The sequence below is a fragment of the Apodemus sylvaticus genome, chromosome 17, assembly GCF_947179515.1.
Source record: "Apodemus sylvaticus chromosome 17, mApoSyl1.1, whole genome shotgun sequence".
Lineage (NCBI taxonomy): Eukaryota > Metazoa > Chordata > Mammalia > Rodentia > Muridae > Apodemus > Apodemus sylvaticus.
The window spans coordinates 61,981,413-62,001,826 of record NC_067488.1 but is presented as its reverse complement, the minus strand read 5'-3'; the positions used below and the strand labels follow the sequence as shown (position 1 = coordinate 62,001,826).

The window sequence follows — 20,414 nt, the reverse complement described above, 5'->3', positions numbered from 1 at the left end:
AGTAAAGTAATGCATCCCTCAGCAGCAGTATAGATGAACTTGTCAGCAAGAGTAAACACAAGCAGGCAAAACCCAAAGCTTCAGTTTATGTCTACCTTTTAGGTAGGCTCCCATCAGAAAGTGTGGCTTAGATTTAAGGTGAGTCTTTCAGCCTCAGGTGATCCAGTTAAGAACATGCTCCCCAACCCCCACCCCCAAAGTGTGCCCAGCCCCTTGTGTTTTAGCTGATTCCAGATGTGGTCAAGTTGACAGCTGAGATTAGCCATCATACAGGCCCCCTAGACTCTTAAAGGGGGGCCCTAGGTCTCTTCACCAGACTCTTAAGAAACAAAGTGAGAAAACCAATAACCAACACCTAAAAACAATTTTCACCCCTTTTTTGTTGGTGGGTGGCACAGCCCAGCTCACCGTCTTTTTAACTGTGGTCTCTGAGTTAGGGGCCTTGGGCATTCAGGCTCAGCCAGCACCACAGTGATTTCCCATATCCGGATGCTCCTAAACTAGCCTGTAGCAGCGAGAGGAAGGGGTTCCATCGAAGCTGCTCAGTCAGCCCGAGGCTCAGCTTTGTTGCAGGAATGGTAAGTTGGCAGAGTAGCAGAACAAGAGTCGTCTTGCTCTCATTGTGTGTGACTCAAATGTGTGAGCAGTCAGCTGCTGCACACAGGGCGAAACCGCACCAGCCCTTCCTTATGAAGGTATACACGCTCGTGTAGAGCATTATGGGACTGACTCTTTTATTTTTGGTAACTTGATTGCATGGTCCTCTAGTGTGTGGACTTTGTGGATGATGTCATGTTTCAGATATCAAAAGGTCAGACACTCCAGCTGCTTTAAAACCTAATCACTGAGCTATATAAATATACCAGGACGAAAAACAAATTTAAATTTGCAGGTGTCTTAAAGTTTGTAAGGAAAACTGAAAACTTATCTTTGAAAAAAATCTCCGTTGAAGGCACTCTGAAGATTTAAAAAGTACTACAGAGTCAGTCTTAGTTTTAAAATAAAAGTCTTGTTCTTCCTAAGTGTGTGGTTTTGATTTGTTGATGATGAGTGTAGGGGGAGGGGTGGAGGGCGAGGGAACTAGGAGTGCAGAATGACTACCCTGGGCTCCAGTCTGTCTTGCGCTTAGCAGAGGGCACTGAATAGCAGAGTGCCACGTGGAGGTTGCAGATGGTCTGGGAGGCCCTCGCTTTTGGGTGCCTGTGCTCACAGGAGTTAGGGCTCCACGGCTGAACCCACCGGAAGTTAGTTAAGTGTAGAATGTAGCAAGAAGGCAGTTTCCTCCTGACCTGTGGTCATTTTTTTTTTTTATTCTCACTGCAAGTGCTGAGGTTTTTTTGTTTGGTTTGGTTTGGTTTGGTTTGGTTTGGTTTGGTTTTTTCCGAGACAGGGTTTCTCTGTGTAGCCCTGGCTGTCCTGGAACTCATTAGGGCTTGTTTTTCTAGTTTTTTAAAAAATTGATGAAAAAATAGCAAAGTATCTATGAATTTTTCAAAAAATGACAAATTTCAGAAAAATTGCCTTAAAAGTTTTTAAATTGGTGTATCACTTCTGTATAATTTCTGTTACTCTCCTTTATTAAATATATTTGTAACTAATTATTCAACTCTCTCCTCATAGTTAATACTGAAAGAAGTTGACTCACTGCTGTATGTTGACACTGATATCCTGTTTTTACGACCTGTCGATGATATTTGGTCATTACTAAAGAAATTTAATTCCACACAAATTGCTGCGATGGCCCCAGAGCACGAGGAGCCCAGAATCGGGTGGTACAACCGCTTTGCCCGGCACCCGTACTACGGGAGGACGGGCGTGAACTCTGGCGTGATGCTGATGAACATGACCCGCATGAGGAGAAAGTACTTCAAGGTCGGCAGGGAGGGAGGGCGGGCGGGCGGGCGCTCTGCTGAGCTCTCCTTTCTCCCAAACACATTTGATTTTCTGAAAACCTAAATTGGAGTAGAACTGGAGAGGTGTTCGGTGGCTAAGCCCTTTTACAATGGACAGTAATGAGATTTTAGCATCCATATTAGCAGCTCACTGCTGCCTCTGCTTCGCTCCAGGGGATCTGAGGTCCTTCTGGCTTCTGCAGGCACAAACACACATGCACATAAATAAAAATGAAATACATCTTTAAAACACTCATAGCTATGGGCCTGGAGAGATGGCTCAGTCGCTAATGGTACCTACTGTTCTCACAGGACCCAAGTTCAGTCTCCAGCATCTATGGCAGGCAGCTCACAGCTGTAACTAAATTCCAGGTGATCTTATACCTTTTCTGGTCTCTAAGAGTGCCAGGGACTCACATGGTAAATACACCTACTTGTAAGCAAAACAAAAGAAAAATAACCATGTCCTGTGTGTACATGTGTGTATCTAAGATGTGGTGGGCCACATCTTTAATCCCAGTACTCAGGAAGCAGGGGCAGGGTCTCTGTGCCAGCCAGAGGCCCATAGGCGAGATGTTAGCTCACCGCCCCATCTCATATATGCTAAATTATTTCTAATTTTTCTATTTAGGATAATTGGAAAAAAGTGTGTTCATCGTGTTTTGTAGGGGTCAATTCAAGTAGGTCTCATCAGATGGTATTTCTCACAGTGAAGTAAAATAACAGTGTACCAAGTAGCTACTGCCATCTCTAAATGGTCAATGCAGGAAGCTGTCATCATTTTATAGCATAGAGAGCATGAATCTAAAGTAACATTCGGGGCAGGTTTTGGGTTATCAATATAGATTCTGCAGCCTGTCAATCTGGCTCTAACTTTGTTTCTTTAGGAGCTCAGTGAGTGGGGTGAATTTTGACTATCTCAGGGTTTTCTTTATCTGTACATTATGACAGAACATGCCTGTGCTTTAGGCCTTTCTATGAGGGCTTAGTGCCTTAGACAGTTGCTGATAGCCTCTTGCAGAAGACCTGAGTTTGGTTCCCTGCACTCAGACTTGGAGGCTCACAACTGCATAACTCCAGTTGAGGGCATTCCCAAGCCTCTCCCCAACCCCAGCACTGCCACAGTTAACTGCATGAACACAGCACATATAACATTACTCAGGCAATACACATAATACACAATTTAACTAAGCAAACAGACGACCCTGCAAAGTCCAGTTTATAGCATGACACCTAGTAGTCAAATTTTAAAATAAATATTAGATGAAGTTAAGTAAAAACATGGATTTCTGGAAAAACACCACAGGCTTTCCCTCCAATGCTTATGTCTTTATTTCTAGCTAGGAATAATTAAACTCAGGGGAATTAAGGAATCTATCTGTATTTTGTAGTTGTATTTGTTTTTCAAATATTTTTCAGTGAGTTCTAGCAGATAAGAATTTACATTATTTGTCCCTTCTATATATCTGTTTAAATCTTCATATCTTCATGCCATGTAGAAATTTTCCTTTTTTTTTTTTCCTTTTTTCCCTGTGGTTTTTGTTTGTTTTGCTTTTGTTTGTTTGTTTGAGCTCCTGGCTGTTCTGAATTTCTGTGTATACCAGGCAGCTCTCTGCCTGCCTCTGCCTCCCGAGTACTGGGGTGAAAGCTGTGTGCCTTCTTGTTGTGCTGGTGTCCTCAGTATGGGCAGAGTGCGGCTTGCCGTTGTCACTATTGTGTGCCAGCCTGACCATCATTAATGCACTGCAGGGTTCTCTAGAGGAACACATAGATAGAATGAATGGTTTCATTAAATATACACAATATATGTGGAACACATGTGTACACATATATATACACACACACACATATATATATATGTGTGTGTGTTTATATATATATAAACATACAATATACATACAGGCATTATTAGAGTGACTTATAGGATGTACTTCTGATAGTCCAACAATGGCTACCTACCAACAGAAAGTCTAAGAATCTAGTAGTAGTTTCGTGCTCCGGGAAGAAGTGTCAGCTGCTCTTCATGTTGGACTCCTCAGGAGGTAGGCTGTAATGCCTGGGAAGGATGGACTCGCCATCAAGAGTGAGGACAAGCTTCCTTCTCCATGTCCTTTTTATAGGCTGCCAGCAGGTGTGGACCAGATAGAAACTGATGGGTCTTCCCACTTCAAGTGGTTTAAATAAGCCCTCCACCCCCCAGGTGTTATTTGCTTGGGTAGCAGTTAATTTCAGGTGAAGTCAAGTTGACACCAGGAGTCACCAGCACACTTGGCATAAGCTCCTGCTGAACAGTGGACACTGTTTCATTTGCTCTTACATTCTGGGTGGTTACATTTCGTGGGCCATAAAGCGTTCTTAAGTGAAAGCAGCGCATCCACAGGACTGCTCTTCTGCTTGCCAGACTGTGTGGTGGTGCCAGGCCAGAAGATGGTGCTGTGAGGTTATCTGCTGAGAAGTGGTTGACTTCTCACTGACTGCATTTTTTGAACTTTGTAGAATTTTGAATTTAGTATTGCAAAAGAAAGTGGAAATAATTTAACACTCTGACTTTAAAACTAGACAATATAGCTGAAATTCATTACTGCCCTTAAAGTTCTCTCAGCTTCCTGAGAAGTTCCCATCTCCCGCTTTTCCCATTTTTTTCCTGGTTTAAGCCAGATGGGACGTGTCTCTGACGATGTCATTCCTCAGTGTTGCTCCACAGGAGCTTGCTGACACAGACGACTCTGTAACATTTACCTGTTTCTAAAATACATTTCCTCATGTAGAGTTTTCTTCGTAGTTTTTCTGTCTCTGTAGCAGACATCGCCTTGGTTTCCCCTGTTCAATAACTTAGGGCACAGAGTATAAATTTTAGGTCCTTAGTCATGTGGCTCACAGTCACTTTCCAGATTGTTCCTTACAGAGCCATACCTGTGGCCTCATGGTTATTACATGAGAACCTAAAGAGAACCTATGTATAATAAAGGCCATGATTGTTTATTTTCATGGCTGGCATCTTGTTCTTGCTATTATGATTGTGTAGTTCCAATCTGCTACATTGTAGTAGCATTTAAAAACTAAAACAGTAAGAGTTCTGTTTGGTTCTTTGTATCTCTCACTGCTTCATAAGCAGGACGCTGTTTAAACTGTTAATGTACACTGGTACTTTGTGTCCTGATGTTTGCAATGTAGAATCTTTGTTTTTTTGCATGTGTATGCATGTGTGTGGTATACACATGTTGTATATTTGCAGCTAGACAATATAGCTGAAATTCATTACTGCCCTTAAAGTTCTCTCAGCTTCCTGAGAAGTTCCCATCTCCCGCTTTTCCCATTTTTTTCCTGGTTTAAGCCAGATGGGACTGTTGTATCTGTTGTATGATACACAGACCTAAAGTTGACGTTAAGTGTCTTCTTTAGTCACTCTTTATTGCAGTAGTATCCCTTGGTGAACTGAGGGACTTAATCAGTTACGGCTCGACTAGCTGACTCCAGGGCTTCTGCCTCTCTCTGCGTAGCTGCCATGCCTGCCTGGCTTTGCCTGCCTCCTGGGGATCCAGAGGCTGGCATCTGCACTGTGTGGCAAGCACGCTGCTCACCAGCTCACCTGGCCAGTTCTGTGGTCCCGGGTGTGAGCCTCACGTTAATGGCCCGCCCAGCTCCAGTCCTCTTCCTTTTGTTGAGACAGGGCCTCTTATGGCCATATGTGGCTCAGGGGGGCTTCAGACTCCCAGTGATGTTCCTGCCTCAGCATCCTAAGTCCTGGGATTACAGGCTCGTGCAATCATATAAGACCTTTCCTATTTCTTAGATAATTATGAAAGCTTATTTAATGTTTCTTTTTTATTAGAAAAACAAAAGGCATATTAAATTAGGATCTGAATTCTTTTCTTGTATGTATTCTATACTGTGCCATATGTGGAAGGTGTTTTGATTAGTTTTTTTTTTTTTTTTTCCTACCTAATGGACATAAGCTTTATCTCTTGGGAACTTTTTCTGGGTCTGCTCTGACATCCTCAGATGTCTACTCTGATGACAAGCCGTAGCACAATGGTGTCACCAGTCCAATTTAGGGAACCAGATTTTATTTGGCTTGCTTATAGAGCCTAGCTGTAGAGGGTTTGTTCTGTTTAGTTTTGTTTTACCAGAGAGCGGATGGCTCCTAATAATAGTTGTAGCACCAGAAAGTCTCCTCTCAGCATAGATGACAGCATCCTCCTAGCTCCACGTGTAGGATCCCACCTTCAGTTAACCTTCTACAAGGTTGGGTGCAGTCATGACAGAACTACATGTAAGTGGCTCAGAAGGGAGGGGAGTTAGCAGAGGAAGTCTCAGCTGAGGGGCTCATAACCGTCCTCCTGCGGTGAGGGACATGGACATCGACAGGACTGATGCTGACGGTCTGATGCAGGTAGTCACAGCTACTCTGAGGAAGAGGGAGGCTCCTAGCTTAGAGGACAGCTTTAGGCCAGCAGGTGTCCTGCTCCTCTCTTCACTCTCCACTATCCCCCAGTCAGAATCCCTCACTGAACTAGCTGAAGTGGCTGACTGGCAAGCTACGTGATCTTCCCGCCCCGGCTCAGCACTGTGGTTACATACCTTCACAGTGCTTTTTACATTGATACTGGGGGTGAGGATTATGATTCTTATCCTTGTATACACATCTTTATGTATGTGCACTCATGCATACAAACGCTCGCGCGCGCGCGCGCGCACACACACACACACACACACACACACACACACACACATATACACATTTTATGGTGCAGACTGTGTCCTTAAAATGGACTCCTGTTTACTATCTGTGTCTGTGTTAGCGTTGGGGTTGAACTGGTAAGAAGTACTCAGAACAATGTCTGGCATGCAATTTTTTTTTTCCCTGTCAAGACCACTGTTATTTCAGAAGTTTAAAGAAAATTATTGGAAATTAATAAGCAAAATACATACAATTAAAGTATTAACACCAATAAGCAGTCTGCTTCCCCAGCAAGAGCTCTTTGGCCATGAGTTCGAAGCTAGCGTGGGTTACATAAGACTGTATAAAAAAGAAAAAAGAAAAGCAAGAAGCTTGACAAAAGACAGTTTGTAGAGGGCAGGAAATAAAGAACAACAACAACAACAAACGGATGAATTTTATGTCCTAGTGGTACTGTAGTCCCCCACGATCTGAGAGTCATACATTATAGGAGTCTTAGTGAAAGGTCGGTTGCTTGGTGATTTTTCCTGGCATGGTGTGGACAAATATCTGCTTACACCAATAGGGTGCCAGGGACATCTGCAGGGACACCCACACAACCCAGCTGTACTAAGCTACAAACTTTCAAAGATGGCTGTGGTGGTACAGTCTGTAATCTTGGCTTCCCAGAGATAGACACAGGAAGATCATCAGTTTGAGGCTAGCCCTAGACTACTGGTAAAACCTTGTCTAAAGAAACCACTTTTTATAGTTCTTCCCTTAACAGGCGAGCCGCCGTGCCTCTGTGCTGGTCTTTCGTCTGCCTCATTGGCATTGTCCCTGTCTGCCCATCAGTGCGGCTCCCTTCTAGACCTGCAGCCTCCTCACATGTAGGGTTACACACGACACATGGTTTTGTAACTAAGGGGTTTTCCGTTCTCTTTGGGCTTTGTAATGGTTCTAAGGGAGAATGGGGAGCTGTCATGCTGCCCCAGGAATGTGAATGCTAAAACTTTTCAATGCTTTTATTGACAGAACGATATGACAACTGTGCGGCTGCAATGGGGAGACATACTAATGCCATTGCTTAAAAAATACAAACTGAACATCACATGGGGTGATCAAGATCTGTTAAATATCATGTTTTTTCATAATCCAGGTAATTATCTAAATTCCTTTAATTCTTTACATTTGTAAAACCAGTCACAGACTAAATATCAGAAAGCAAGTAACAACGGACCAGGGCCAGCTCAGTGGTAGAGGACTTGCTTAGCGGTTACAGTGTTCTCAGTTCAATCCTTTTTACCACTGGAAACACCTTGGTTCAGTTTTTGCTTATATTAATGGCTGATTATATTTTCAGTAAGACTTGAATATTGATTAGGTTGGGAGAAATCTAGATGCCATCTATAGTTTTTTAAGTGATGACATTTGCAAGTGTTGATTTCATAGAGTCACTGTGTGCTTTATCACTTTCCTATTGTTGGGCTTTTCTTCATTGTAGAAAGCCTTTTCGTTTTTCCGTGTCAATGGAATTACCGACCAGATCACTGTATATATGGAAGCAACTGCCGCGAAGCAGAAGAAGAAGGAGTCTTTATTCTTCATGGAAACAGAGGCGTTTACCATGATGACAAGCAGCCAGCATTCAGGGCTATGTATGAAGCACTAAGAAATGTAAGCTTTGCTCCTCGAGGTCTTCACTTAAAATTTACAGTATTATGAGGAATTTGTAAATATAGTGTAAAGAATTTCCTATCATTTATTGTAAAGTCTCCAGCTCCCAAGATCTGGCTTCCTGATTTGTCACAGGTTCTCTCTCTCTCTGCATTTCTAAACCTGAATTATATATATTATCTTCTTTATTATTATGTGTATAATACACTGTAGCTGTCTTCAGACACCAGAAGAGGGCGTCAGATCTCATTACAGATGGGTGTGAGCCACCATGTGATTGCTGGGATTTGAACTCAGGACCTCTGGAAGAGTAGTGCTCTTAACTGCTGAGCCATCTCTCTAGCCCATTATATATTAACTTCTTAACACCTAAGAACTGCGATTCTTTTTTCCTTAAGACTAATGGTATTTATTAACCATTATGCTGATGTTAAACTCAGGTGTATCTGTCATGTGCTCCTAAGCTCCCTTGATTAGTAAACATCAAAGTTTTCTGCTAACTTAGAGTTGTGTACTTTCCTCTTAGAGTTGTGATGTTGTGCCCACAGTTCACATCTGGACCCACGTAGAACCACTATAGACTTTGGGGTACCTACTCTCTGTGATTATATTTCCTTCAAGTTGTGTTGATGCTGAAGATGTCTCTGATTTGGCTAGGAGCACAGGCACACCTTCCCTCTCAGAGTCACTACCAATGACTTAGGGCAGAGCTTTGGTTTCTTTTTCTCATGTTTACATGACTTACTAGAAGAAGGTATCTTTGTCATGACTTTCTCAGCCCAAGTCACTGTTAGCTCACCTCTTCTACACAGTACATTGTTAGCACATATAAAACATATGTAATGCGTGACATATATAATAAGGCATATACATATATATTATGTCATGACAAGGTGAGGACTTTTCCACAGTGCACTTCACTGTATTCATCTCTCATCCTCTCATATCAGCTTCTGATCCCTCCCTCTACTTCCGTGTTCTTTTCCTCCCTCTGTCCCTCTGTCCCTCTGTCCCCCTGTCCCTCTCTCCCTCTCACCCACCCACCATTCCACCCTCTCTCCTTCTCTCCTTCCTTCCATTTTACCAGTGAGCACACTACTGAAGAAAATGTAGAGCTGTAGAAAAGAGAGCTTCCATGTCTAGGAACGATGAATTCCCTCTTAACTCCTTCAGGAAGGGCACCACCTCTTAAATCCATCCCTCCGTGACACTGGTGCTCTGCCCAGTCCTGCCTGGTCTCATGGAGATAATCAGAGCCACTGAGACTGGGGCGCCCTGCCATGGCCGGAGGGCGGTGCTCCACAGGCTCTCAGCAGCCTCACACCCTCCTTTTGTGAGATGGCGGCTCATTTAGTGGTGAGCAGTCAACAGCACTGTAACCATTCAGGAAGTCTCTGATAATCGCTCCAAGTGATTTCTTCCCATCTGTCCCAGCATCTTCCAGCCATACTAAAGCAAGCCAGCAGGGAGGTGGCTTCTAGTTCAATCCCAGCTTGACTGTGAGAGGAGCTTTGTTTTCTTCCCCTTAGTGGGATGTGACCCTCAGGGATAAATAATCTCAGTTCATTTTATCTCAGATTTCTATATGTTTTATATTATAGATAGAAGATGGCCAAAAATATACCATCAGCATTTAACTGTTTTCTGGCTGACTGTCTTTCTAGACAGTCATGTGCTGTGAGAGCCTGTGAGAAGTCTGCAGTGCGTAGCAGTTCTCATCCGTATCTGTCCTTGGATCCTTTCGTGCAGCATGGCAACAAGCTTCCCATTATATTAAGAAACTCTTGAGTTTGTCAGTTTATGTGTAGGGAGATTTGCTCAGTTTCGGAAATCACAATCCATAGTCACCTGGTCCCATTGCCTGTGGTAAAACATTACACCATGATGAGAGCAGATAGCAGAGGAGGCAAGGGAAGGAGCAGGGGTACTTCCCGTTCCATTTCCGTCTTAGGACTGTTACCAGTGACTTAACTTCTTCTACTAGATCCCCTCCTAAATATACCACCACCTCCCAGTATGCAGGGTGAGTGACCTAGGGTCCATTGTGACGCGGGTCTCTGGAGGCACATAGCCCAACTGTAATAAGTTAGTCTCCAAGTTGCTTTGGAAGTGACTCATTTCACTCTTGCTGCTCTGACTGTGGTGCTCATGGCTAACCCAGCATCAGCAGTGTTGCTGTGTGGGTTCAGGGGATGGTGTGGGATGGAGTGAATGGGAAGATGGCCTGCCCTTTCCTGTAAGTGAGCTTTTACTAGTTTCTCCCAGATGCCCTTAACAAGGTTAGCCATTTCATGCCAGTTTCTCTGCATCCTTTTGCTTTGTTCGTTTGTTTGAGACAGGGTTTCTCTGTGTAGCCTTGACTGTCCTGAAACTCCCTATGTAGCCCAGGTTGGCCTTAGAATCACAGAGATCCTCCTGCCTCTGCCTCTTAGGTGTTGGGATTAAAGGCATGCACCACCACCCTCCAGCATTTCTCTGCTTCTTTCCTGCTCTTGAACGTGTTCTTCCCTTGGCGTGGGAGGCCCTTGCATTGCTCTTTCTGAAGTCTCCCCGTCTTCAGAGATTTGCCGTCAACCCCTTCTCTAATAGTCATGTGTATTACTGGTAACACTGGTTAAGTATACTTCATGTGAAATAGCAACTGGAACTTGTTAATTTTTAATTGACTGAAGAACTTATTTGTAAAATAATTAAACTTTTGTTTGTATTGTTGCCTGTTATGTTTCTTCTCTAGTGTTCTCTTGAGGATGATTCCGTCCGTTCCTTACTAAAACCTTTAGAACTGGAATTACAGAAGACAGTTCACACGTACTGTGGAAAAACATACAAAATATTTATCAAGCAGCTGGCAAAAAGCATAAGAAACCGTTACGACACTCCACCAAAGGAAAGGTGATTCTTTGTGACTGAAGTAAATGGATGAAACAGCATCGCCTCAGGAGATGTGAAGGAATAGCATTGAAAAGGATTCAGGGAGGCGTTTCTGTCTCCAGAATAATCCTCTTTGGAAGAATTAAAGAGCAGTATATTCATGTCATGAAGAAGAAGTTAAACTCCTGTGCTCCAGTAAGAAGACAGTTTGATCTCTGATATTTTGTAATGTTGCTTGGTGTCATTCCAGTGTTAGTGGAAACATTGGACAGTGTGGGCTCTGAGCTGGGTTGGCTCTTAAGGAAGGAAGGACTGGGAGGATGGATGGAGAAAATGTACCTCGGACATAATGGCGACATTGAAGCTGTGAGTGTAGCAATAACTCATGTCAGCACTAACCTCACTTTAAAGTGTGAGAAGCGTTTACAGGAGCAGGAAGTTCTGTTCTTAAGAAATGTGATGTAACCAGTGTAACCGTTGACAATCTATGTACTCCCATACATTTCATCTCTGTTCTACAATATTTGGTGACAATCATGTTTGAGATTATTTGTAGATTTTAAGTAAGCTGCACATTTAAAAATTAGCTGTATGAGAAAGGAGAAAATAGTGAAAACTTAAAGGAGGCATTGTGTGTGTGTGTGTGTGTGTGTGTGTGTGTGAGTGTATGTGTATAAGTGTGTGTATGAGTGTGTGTTGACAAATGAAGTGTGTTCATTTTGTATGTCTTAAACTGTCTTGCCAAACTTAAGCTCTAAGATATTTGGGGACATTTTAAAAATCACTTTGAGTGAAAAATTTCAGCTTTACTGGGCATTCTGGAAGCAAAATTTATTATGCTGAGAATAAAGTAAGAACCTAATCGCAACACTAACAGGACAGTGAAAAATTCAATGGACCAAATACTTAAGCCTGTGAGATTAACAGTGGTCCATTCAGACTTGCCTTCTACCTCAAAGAACATTTCTAGGATCCTTTTCAAGTGGCAAATGCAGAGCCTTACTTTAGATTAAATGTGGTGGATGGTGTGGAAGAAGAAGATTTTTATATCTAGCTGTAGAAAAAGTTGTTTTGATTTGGGTAAATGTGCATTTCTTATTTTGAACACCCTTGAAGACCATTCCCTTTTAAAATCTGGAATGAGGACCAGTGCCCCTTGCTCCCCTTGCCTTGAGACCTAATGTCCTCTGAGTGGGTGGCACGTCCCTGCTGGGGCACATGCTGCTTCCTATCAGGTGCTCCTGAGTCCTGGCTTGTCTTCTTCTCTTGGCTTTTTAATGGTCACATGAAGAAAGGGAAGTTATGAAGGGACAGTATCAGTTGTGATGATTCCGTATCCTTGGTAGGAATATTCAAAAGAAGTGATCAGTACGGGTCGTTCTAACTTCTGTAGTTCAACCAGAGACAGACTGAGAAGGTTTAAAATTCAAAGGTATCTGCACCCAGGAGAGGAATTGTTAACTAGCCTGATACTCAGATAGGTGGAGGGAGCGGCAGCCCTGATTCCCTGGCAGAATGCCATGGTAAAGTAAGATCCTGTGGACTGTGTTCAGGTTTAGCTTGTTAGGTGGAAACAGGAGGTGCAACCTTATCCTTATCCTTTGGCTGATAATGTGACAGAGCTTGCCAAAAACACATGTCCTACATGTACTGCATCTAGGAAGGAGTCTTTAAGACATTTTTTAAATGAAGAGATTAAAAAATCACATCAAAGTAGAGTAGGGCTATAGCTCAGTATTCAGAGTGCCTGCTTCCTGTGCTCAAGGCCCAGCAGTACAGGAACAACAGAAGGTGAGAAGGAAGTAGCCGCGTGCAGAGCCCTCGCTGGCCGAGGCTGTCACCGGTCAGCTCTGGCCACATTTACTTCATTTATTCCTTTCTTATGTTAAGGTCTCAGGCTTGTTCTGTGTCCCTCACTGAAGGCCTCGGTACTTACAAGTAACCACATCATCCCCACAAAAGCAGCAGCCAGCCTTGGTTGTAACTCATCACCAGTCCTTAAACCCAGTTCCCTACTTGTTTTAAATATGCTAGGGACACGATGATTCTACTTTCAATGAGTTTCTCAGAAGATTTCGATATCAGCTTGTTTAGGAAGGAAGCAGTGGAAATTATTATGCTATCCTTAAGGTTGAAGTTATTGACACAATTGCTAAATTATAAGTGTAATTTTTGGATAGAGGAAGCAGTTGGGATTATTGACGAGGGCAATTCACATAAGTAAGTTCCTTCAGATGCTGTTTTCTCAGTAGCTAAAGATTCAGCCCCATGCGCTCCACCGTGATTGGTTGAGGCTGCTTAGAGATCTTAGACTGCATCAAACTTCATTTGTATGAAAAGAATTTGGAAAACCTAGAAAATCTGTTTCAAGAAAATGCAGTTTTCCTTTATGAAGAGGAGCTCATGAGCTGTGGCATGCCTGTCAGTGTGATGAGGAGAACAGATGGGGCCTGGCCTGGATTCCCTTCTTTGTGGGCTTGGGAGTGTCGACTACACGGTGCCAAATGGGCAAGGCTTGGATGGGGTGACTGGAGGGGCCCTTGTCTCTCCTCAGCTGTCCCAGTGCTGATGGAGCCCGGTTTACCCGGCTGTCTCCTGAGGCGGGAGCTGACTTCTCCAGTGTAGATTGTTGATGGTACGTGGAAGGAACAGATTCTAAGGAGAGGAAGTAGAGAAGAAAAGAGTGATGCAAAGGAATAGTCAAGAAGGAAGGAAAGAGAGAGGGTTAAAAGAATGATGGAAGGCAGAGTGAGAGAAAGATGGATGGATAGTAGGGAGACAGAGAGGTGCATGTGGAGGAAACTGGAAGCATGGGGTCCCCTGCTGAGGTAGTGCTCACCTTGCACTGCCTGGAGCCCATGGCTGGGGACGGCAGGACCAGCCTTGTTTGAGTCATCGGTACTAGGCATGTTTCTCGGCCAGCTTGTTCACTGGTCATTTAGTGGTAGTTGTCTTTTTTGCTTTTTTCTTTCCCTGTGGAAACACATTTTAATGTCCTTTAGCTTCTCCAGAGGAAGTCTGTGTGAAGGGAACTGTATTAATCTTCTATTGGTTTTCCCTCGCACTGCTAATGAGAAGCCTGTAATGACCACTTGTTTGTTTGTTGTTTTTAAGTCTAATAGCTATTTCCAACTTTTATATAAAAATCTCCTCAGGGAGTACTGAAATGTTATAAAACAATCCTTAGCTTGTGGCATTGTTTGGAATGACGTCTGGAGCAGTGGGCACATGCCCTCTGTCCTCAGTGGGGATGCTTTCAGCTGCACTGTTGTCAGTGACTTGGGAGGACGGGAGATGGTAGAAACAGGAACACGAAACCTTGAAGAATGGTCATTGTCAGAGAATGAATGTCACAGAGAGTTGACTCAGTGATTATGAGCACCTGGTCCCAGCACCCACGTGGTGGTCCACAGCTACCTGTAACTCCAATTCCAAGGGGTCTAACACCCTCTTCTAACCTCTGTGGACACCAGACACACATGTGGTGCACATAAATATACACAGGCAACACATACATGTAACCTAAAAAAATACTTATTTGTCCTTTTCAGTTGCTTATAATAGCACAAGCATAGTCAACCTCTCTGAGATGTTTTTAGAAAGACAGTTGAGCTGTCTTTTCAAAACTGTATTTGGTTTTTTGGAATAGAGAAGAAAAATAGAGTGTGCAATATGTCAGGTGTGGGGCCAGTTATCCATTTATTAAGTATAATTTCAAGTGTCTTAAAGTAATAATTGCCTTACTGCAGTTTAATATTCAATGGAGGCAGACCGAGGTGACTGGTTTTGAAGCAGTCATCTTTTTCTATGTCGCCAAAGCAGCCCTTCTTTCTTCTAAAGCCTGCTTAACTTGTTCTAATGTTTGTTATTTTTTTTTAATTCATTGAAGATAAGATTTAAAAAAATGATCCTGAGTTATATAGATTTAGGACAGATGTCTAAAATCTGTTATAAGAATCAAAACTGGGCATGGTGGCACGTGACCTGTTATCTAGTACTTGGGAACCTAAGGTACATGCAAGGCCAGTATGGCCTTTGTGGAGATCTTGTCTCAAAAAGCAAAATAAAAACAAAACAAAACAAAAATACAACAAAAACCAAAAAAGCCTCTAAAAGTGTGTGTTAATACATAGTACTTAGAGAATCATGAGACAATGTGTAATAGCATATTGGCCAGGGCAATCTGCAGTTGATTACATATCAGTGTCAGGTTTACTTTTGAAAACTTGTCACCTCATCCCGGCTAGTAATTACAAGTATTTCCTGGGATTTTTCTTAGACTTTTCGATAAATTTATGTTTCAAACAGTCAGGAGCTTTGTAGGGAATTTCTCTCAATAATACTGTGAACACTAGAAATTTTACTGTCAAACTTGAGAACTGATTGGGACCTTTGACCTGTGTAGATTCCATATGCAGTCAGACTATTGGAGCATATTCACACATACGGCACACTGTGACCGCTCCTTCTAAACGTTCATTAAGAGGTTGAGTCAACCTATATTCCATTTAAAAAGTAAGTTGTTTCACTGTGGTAGTTCAGTAGGGTTACTTCTTTTTGAACTGTTACAAGTGGACTTCTCAAAAACAAAAACTATAATAGCTATTTTCAACTTTTGTATAAAATCTCTCCAGGCCATACTGAAATGCTATAAAATAATCCATAGCTATGGTGTTGTTCTGGATTGTGCCTATTCAGAATTCCGCAGAATCCCTTTATTACACGAATTACCATGGATACATGAGAGCTGGGTCAGAGGAATTTGATGAGCCCTGTATCAGAAGGCCTGTGAGATGGAGAACCCGGAGCAGCTGAGTCTTCACTTCTGCCAAGCATTTTGCTCGAGTCTGTTACTGTGCTGAGGACAGTTGTCTGAAGCCACAGGACGGCATCCCGGAGAACCATGCTGTGTAGACATTACTGCCTCGAAACTGCTTTTACCTTAAAATATTTGGGTTTTATAATAATGTGAATATCTTTAAGCCACTTGTGTATCTTGAGAATTCTTAACGGGGAGTATAAAAGTGTAGACTTGGGGTCTAGCTTACCAGTATTGGAAGATGCCTTGTTCTGTTCTGGAGGGTTCAGCTCAGGTGTTTCTTGAGAAACTGTATTGTTGTTACTAAATATTCAATAAATGTTGGATTTCCTCATGCGTCTTAATTTTTTTACCACGCAAAACTATTTTTCAGGCTGAAAAGACAGCTTATCACGTAAGAGGTTGTGCAGAGAACCTCCATTCCACTCCTGAATTCGGATCCTAGCATGCAAGAGCTGCTGGGCGTGCTGACGCCCACCTATAGCCCTCGTGCTGCCGGAGGTTACAGGTAGAGCCTCCTGAAGACCTAGTCTAGCCAGAGAACTCTGGGTTCAGAGAGATTAGCTTAAAAGCCTGGATATGGCGGCACACACCTTTAATTCCAGGACTTGGGAGACAGAGGTAAGTGGGTGGGTCTCTGAGTTTGATGCCAGCTAGGGCTACACAATGAGATCTCATCTCAAAACAGTGTAGCATGCCAGAGGAAGGCAGTCAACATGAGCTTTTTTTTTTGGTGTGCAAATGTGCACAGTTATACATACCATGGGAGTATACATAGTGTAAAGGGAACTAGAGGACCAAAGGGATAAATGAAAGCCACAGTTCTAACGAAGTCTCTCCAGCGTTAGTCCCGAATTGGCTAATTCAGCAGCTGAAAATGTCAAGAACCCCGCCCCTTGTGTCCCTCACCTCGTACATTGTGAACTTGGCTTATTCTTGGGGATGAAGTTGCTAGGGTAGGAGGCTAGGGCTTGGGAAGTAGCTGCCGGGTGGGCACACACTGTTTTATTTGGCTGGTGAGTATTTGCTGTAATTTTAAGGGAATGCTAAATGCCAGGCTTAGAGAAGAGTGCCCTGTCTGTGCCAGGGATTGGTTTGGTTTCAGCGAGTCTGTTAATGTCAGGATGCAATCTTTCAGCCTTGTGGACTTCTGCACAGCTGTTGTCTGGGGTGTCACAGTGTAAGTAGCCTTGGGAGGTTACTGAGTTGATGATGGCTTCTGTTAAGACTTTAAAAGTCCCTTCAGATCGGTAATGAAGGGGCTGGAGAGAGGACCGCTCTTCCAGAAGACCAGGGTTTGATTCCCAGCACCTACGTGGTGGCTCACTGTTTGTGATTATGGTTTTGGGAGATGCGACAGCCTCTCCTGACCTTCATGGTCATTGCACTCACATGATGCACAGACAAGACATGTAGGCAAACTTATCAAATCTAAAAAGCAAATTAATTAAAAATCAATTTGTGATGAAAAATTAGTAATATTACATTTTTAATTGCTTTATAAGTTATGATTTACCTGTTGAAATTTTTAAAAAAAAATTGTATTCTTTCCCCCTTGTGGCCTCAGTTCCGACCAAGGCTGTTGGGTACAGTGGTAAGTGCCGGAACCTGCGGAACCATTTCTCTGCCCCCTCTTTAGTTGCCCAGGAATTAAGGCCAACAGTTTACAGCTGGGGCCTCAGAAAACTAAGATGCTCCCTGCAGCTAAGGAAGCAAGCAAGTCCACCAGACGAAAGAGGGTCCTTTCCAGTTTGATATATGTCAATTACAAATAAATAACAGTCAAGAAAACAAACGACTCAATTTAAAAAGATAGGCTAAGAATCTAAACAGTTCTCAAAAGAGGAAATAAAAATGACCTAGAAATACTCAAGTGTTCATGATCCTTAGCAATTAAGGAAATGCAAGTTAAAACAACAGATTTCATCTCACCCCAGTCAGAATGACTAAGATTAGCAAAAACAACTGGCAACAAATGTCAGCAAGGCCGTGGAGAAAAACCTTCATTCGTTGTTGGTCAGAATACCCATGTGGCCACTGTAGAAATCAGCATGGAGAATCCTCAAAAGATCTCAACTAAGAATGCATTACTCCCGTGACCTGGCTGTCCTACTCTTTCCTAAGCATATGCCCCGAGGATTCGACATCCTACCCTCTAGATCCTTCCTCAGCCATGTTCATGGCTGCACTATTCCTAATAGCCAGGAAGTGGGAAAAACCTAAATGCCAGCAGATAAATAGATAACGGAGATGTTCCTCAATACTGGAATACTTGAAATTTGCAGGTAAATGATTGGAACTGGGAAAGATCATATCACGTGGGATAAATAGAGACAAGCGTCACGGGTTCTCATCTGAGGCTCCAAGCTTCAAATCCTCAAGTATGTGTGTACAACATGGAGAACTGCAGAAAACAGGAAGATACAAAGGCACCAAAGGTGGGAAGGGAGGGGTGGGGAGGGTATGGGTACAGAAGGAAACAACTCCAAGGTTGTTTAAGAAAGCCTCAAGGAAGCTGGTCTGTGTGTGTGTGTGTGTGTGTGTGTGTGAGAGAGAGAGAGAGAGAGAGAGAGAGAGAGAGAGTTGTCCAATGTGGGTACTGGGATCTGGTCCTCACAACAGAGCTGTAAGCACTCCTAACCACTGAAGCTACCTCTTCAGCCTCTCTATTAAGGATTTTTAAGAGCATGTAGCCAATATGAGAACTTGAAATATTTACCTGATTTGATAGTTTTATATCATTGCATTTTTAAACTATCAGTCAAAATGCTCAATGGTCTATTGGATGCTGTTAAACCTTTTAGAGTTTCAGTGTGCATGCACAAACACTCTGTCTCTCTTTTATGTGGTGCCTGTTTGTTCCCTTTGAAGATAATTTGTGATCAGGTAAGTGAGACTGATTCCCCTAGCTACTCTGTTTCTCCTTTTTAATCAAAACCTCTGTTACTTGAATTCTCTTATGAATGTGATGCTAGGCCCAAGTCATAAAATACACTCCCCTGCAGCTGTCACCTGTCAGTCAACATCCCAGCTAGGAGTGGAGCCTTGAGGGGGGCGCTTACTCCTCCATGTGGAAGATTTGAACTGGCTTGATCTTGTGCAAGTCTGGTGCAGGTACTGCTGCTGTGATTTCAGGACCACAATATCCATGTGATGTCTAGAAGATGGCATTTCATGGCACACTTCCTACACTCCAGCTCTTACGTACTCTCTACCTGTTCTGCAGCATTCCCTGAGCCTTGGTGTGGGGTGTGATAGAGATACTTCATCTTCAGCTGAACACCCACAGCCACTTCTTTGGGGAACGTTGAACAATAGCAAGTATCTGTATTGATCACTGCCCATGCAATAAGACGAATCTCTAACCAAGGCTGGGAGCAGCACAAACCTGCGGATATAAATAATAAGAGTCAGACTACTCGACTGTCTTAGTTACTTTTCTGTTGCTGTGATAAAACACGATGGGTAAGACACCTTATAAGAGAGAGTGTTGAATTTGAGGACCCAGTTCCAGAGGGTTAGCGACCATGGCCGTCATCATGACAGGGAGCATGGCAGCAGGCAGGCATGGCACTGGAGCAGTAGCTGAGAGCTTACATATGATCCAGAAGCAGGAGGTAGAAGGACATAATGGGAATGGCAGGGCTTTTGAAACATCAAAAGACTGACCACAGTGGTACTCCCCCAACAAGGCCACACTTCCTAATCCTTCCTAATAGTTCCAGTAACTGGGGACCAAACATTGACATTCATGAGCCTGTGGGAGCCATTCTCATTCAAGCTACCACAGAGGCCAATAGAAAGACAATAGAAAGTCTGCTCTGGGGGCTAAGACCTTTCTAACTATGGGTCTTGAGCATGGTCATAGGATGAGGCATGGATACCCTGCTGTAAAGCAGACCTAATCAAGAGAGTAGCTGGTTACCCTCATAACGTCTTGCCTCTCATGTATCATTGGCACAGCTTCCTTGATCGGTCAGTATTAAAGCATGCAGGGTAGCACTGAACGAAGTCATTGATTTATTTGTTTCCACCCAGAATCATGCATAGCGCCTTTCACCACTATGAAAGCCAGCTGGTGAGGAGAGAACATCATTTCAGGTCAGACTTTACTGTGTTCTGAAACCAAATTATGTGATGTCTTCAGAAATAAGGTCTTAACCGTGTTATGATGTTAGTTACGATGGACAGCCAAGAGCAGTGGCAAGAATCAGCATTGGGTTGTGTGGGTGTTTGAGGGCCTCCCTGACCAGTAACTTGTGGAACAACCTGTATCTGGGAACAGCATGTCTCACTAATGTGGGTGGGGTACCTTTGTTCAAACTTATTAGAAATTATATATATATATATGCTTACAAACAAATTAGATTTATCAGGCTTCTTCTTCATACATCCTTAGGTTTGGTCAATCTATTCCCTACCTCCATTTTCCATACCCCGCTGCCCCATCCATACATAAACCATTACATCCCAGTATCTCCCAAACTTTTCTTTC

The 20,414-nt window shown here is 43.1% G+C and overlaps 1 protein-coding gene across 3 annotated transcripts in view; it reads left to right on the top strand.

Annotated features, from left to right (window-relative positions):
* Gxylt1 (glucoside xylosyltransferase 1) overlaps positions 1–16,253 on the top strand; it is a 35,104-nt gene extending 18,851 nt beyond the window's left edge. For all 3 annotated transcript variants that reach the window (XM_052160794.1, XM_052160793.1, XM_052160795.1), the window contains 4 exons: positions 1,621–1,872; positions 7,588–7,711; positions 8,057–8,229; positions 10,964–16,253. In XM_052160794.1, coding sequence (XP_052016754.1) covers positions 1,621–1,872; positions 7,588–7,711; positions 8,057–8,229; positions 10,964–11,125 — 711 coding nt within the window. In that variant the 3' untranslated portion in view covers positions 11,126–16,253. The remainder of the gene's footprint in view (positions 1–1,620; positions 1,873–7,587; positions 7,712–8,056; positions 8,230–10,963) is intronic.
* The last annotated feature ends 4,161 nt before the right edge of the window (positions 16,254–20,414 follow it).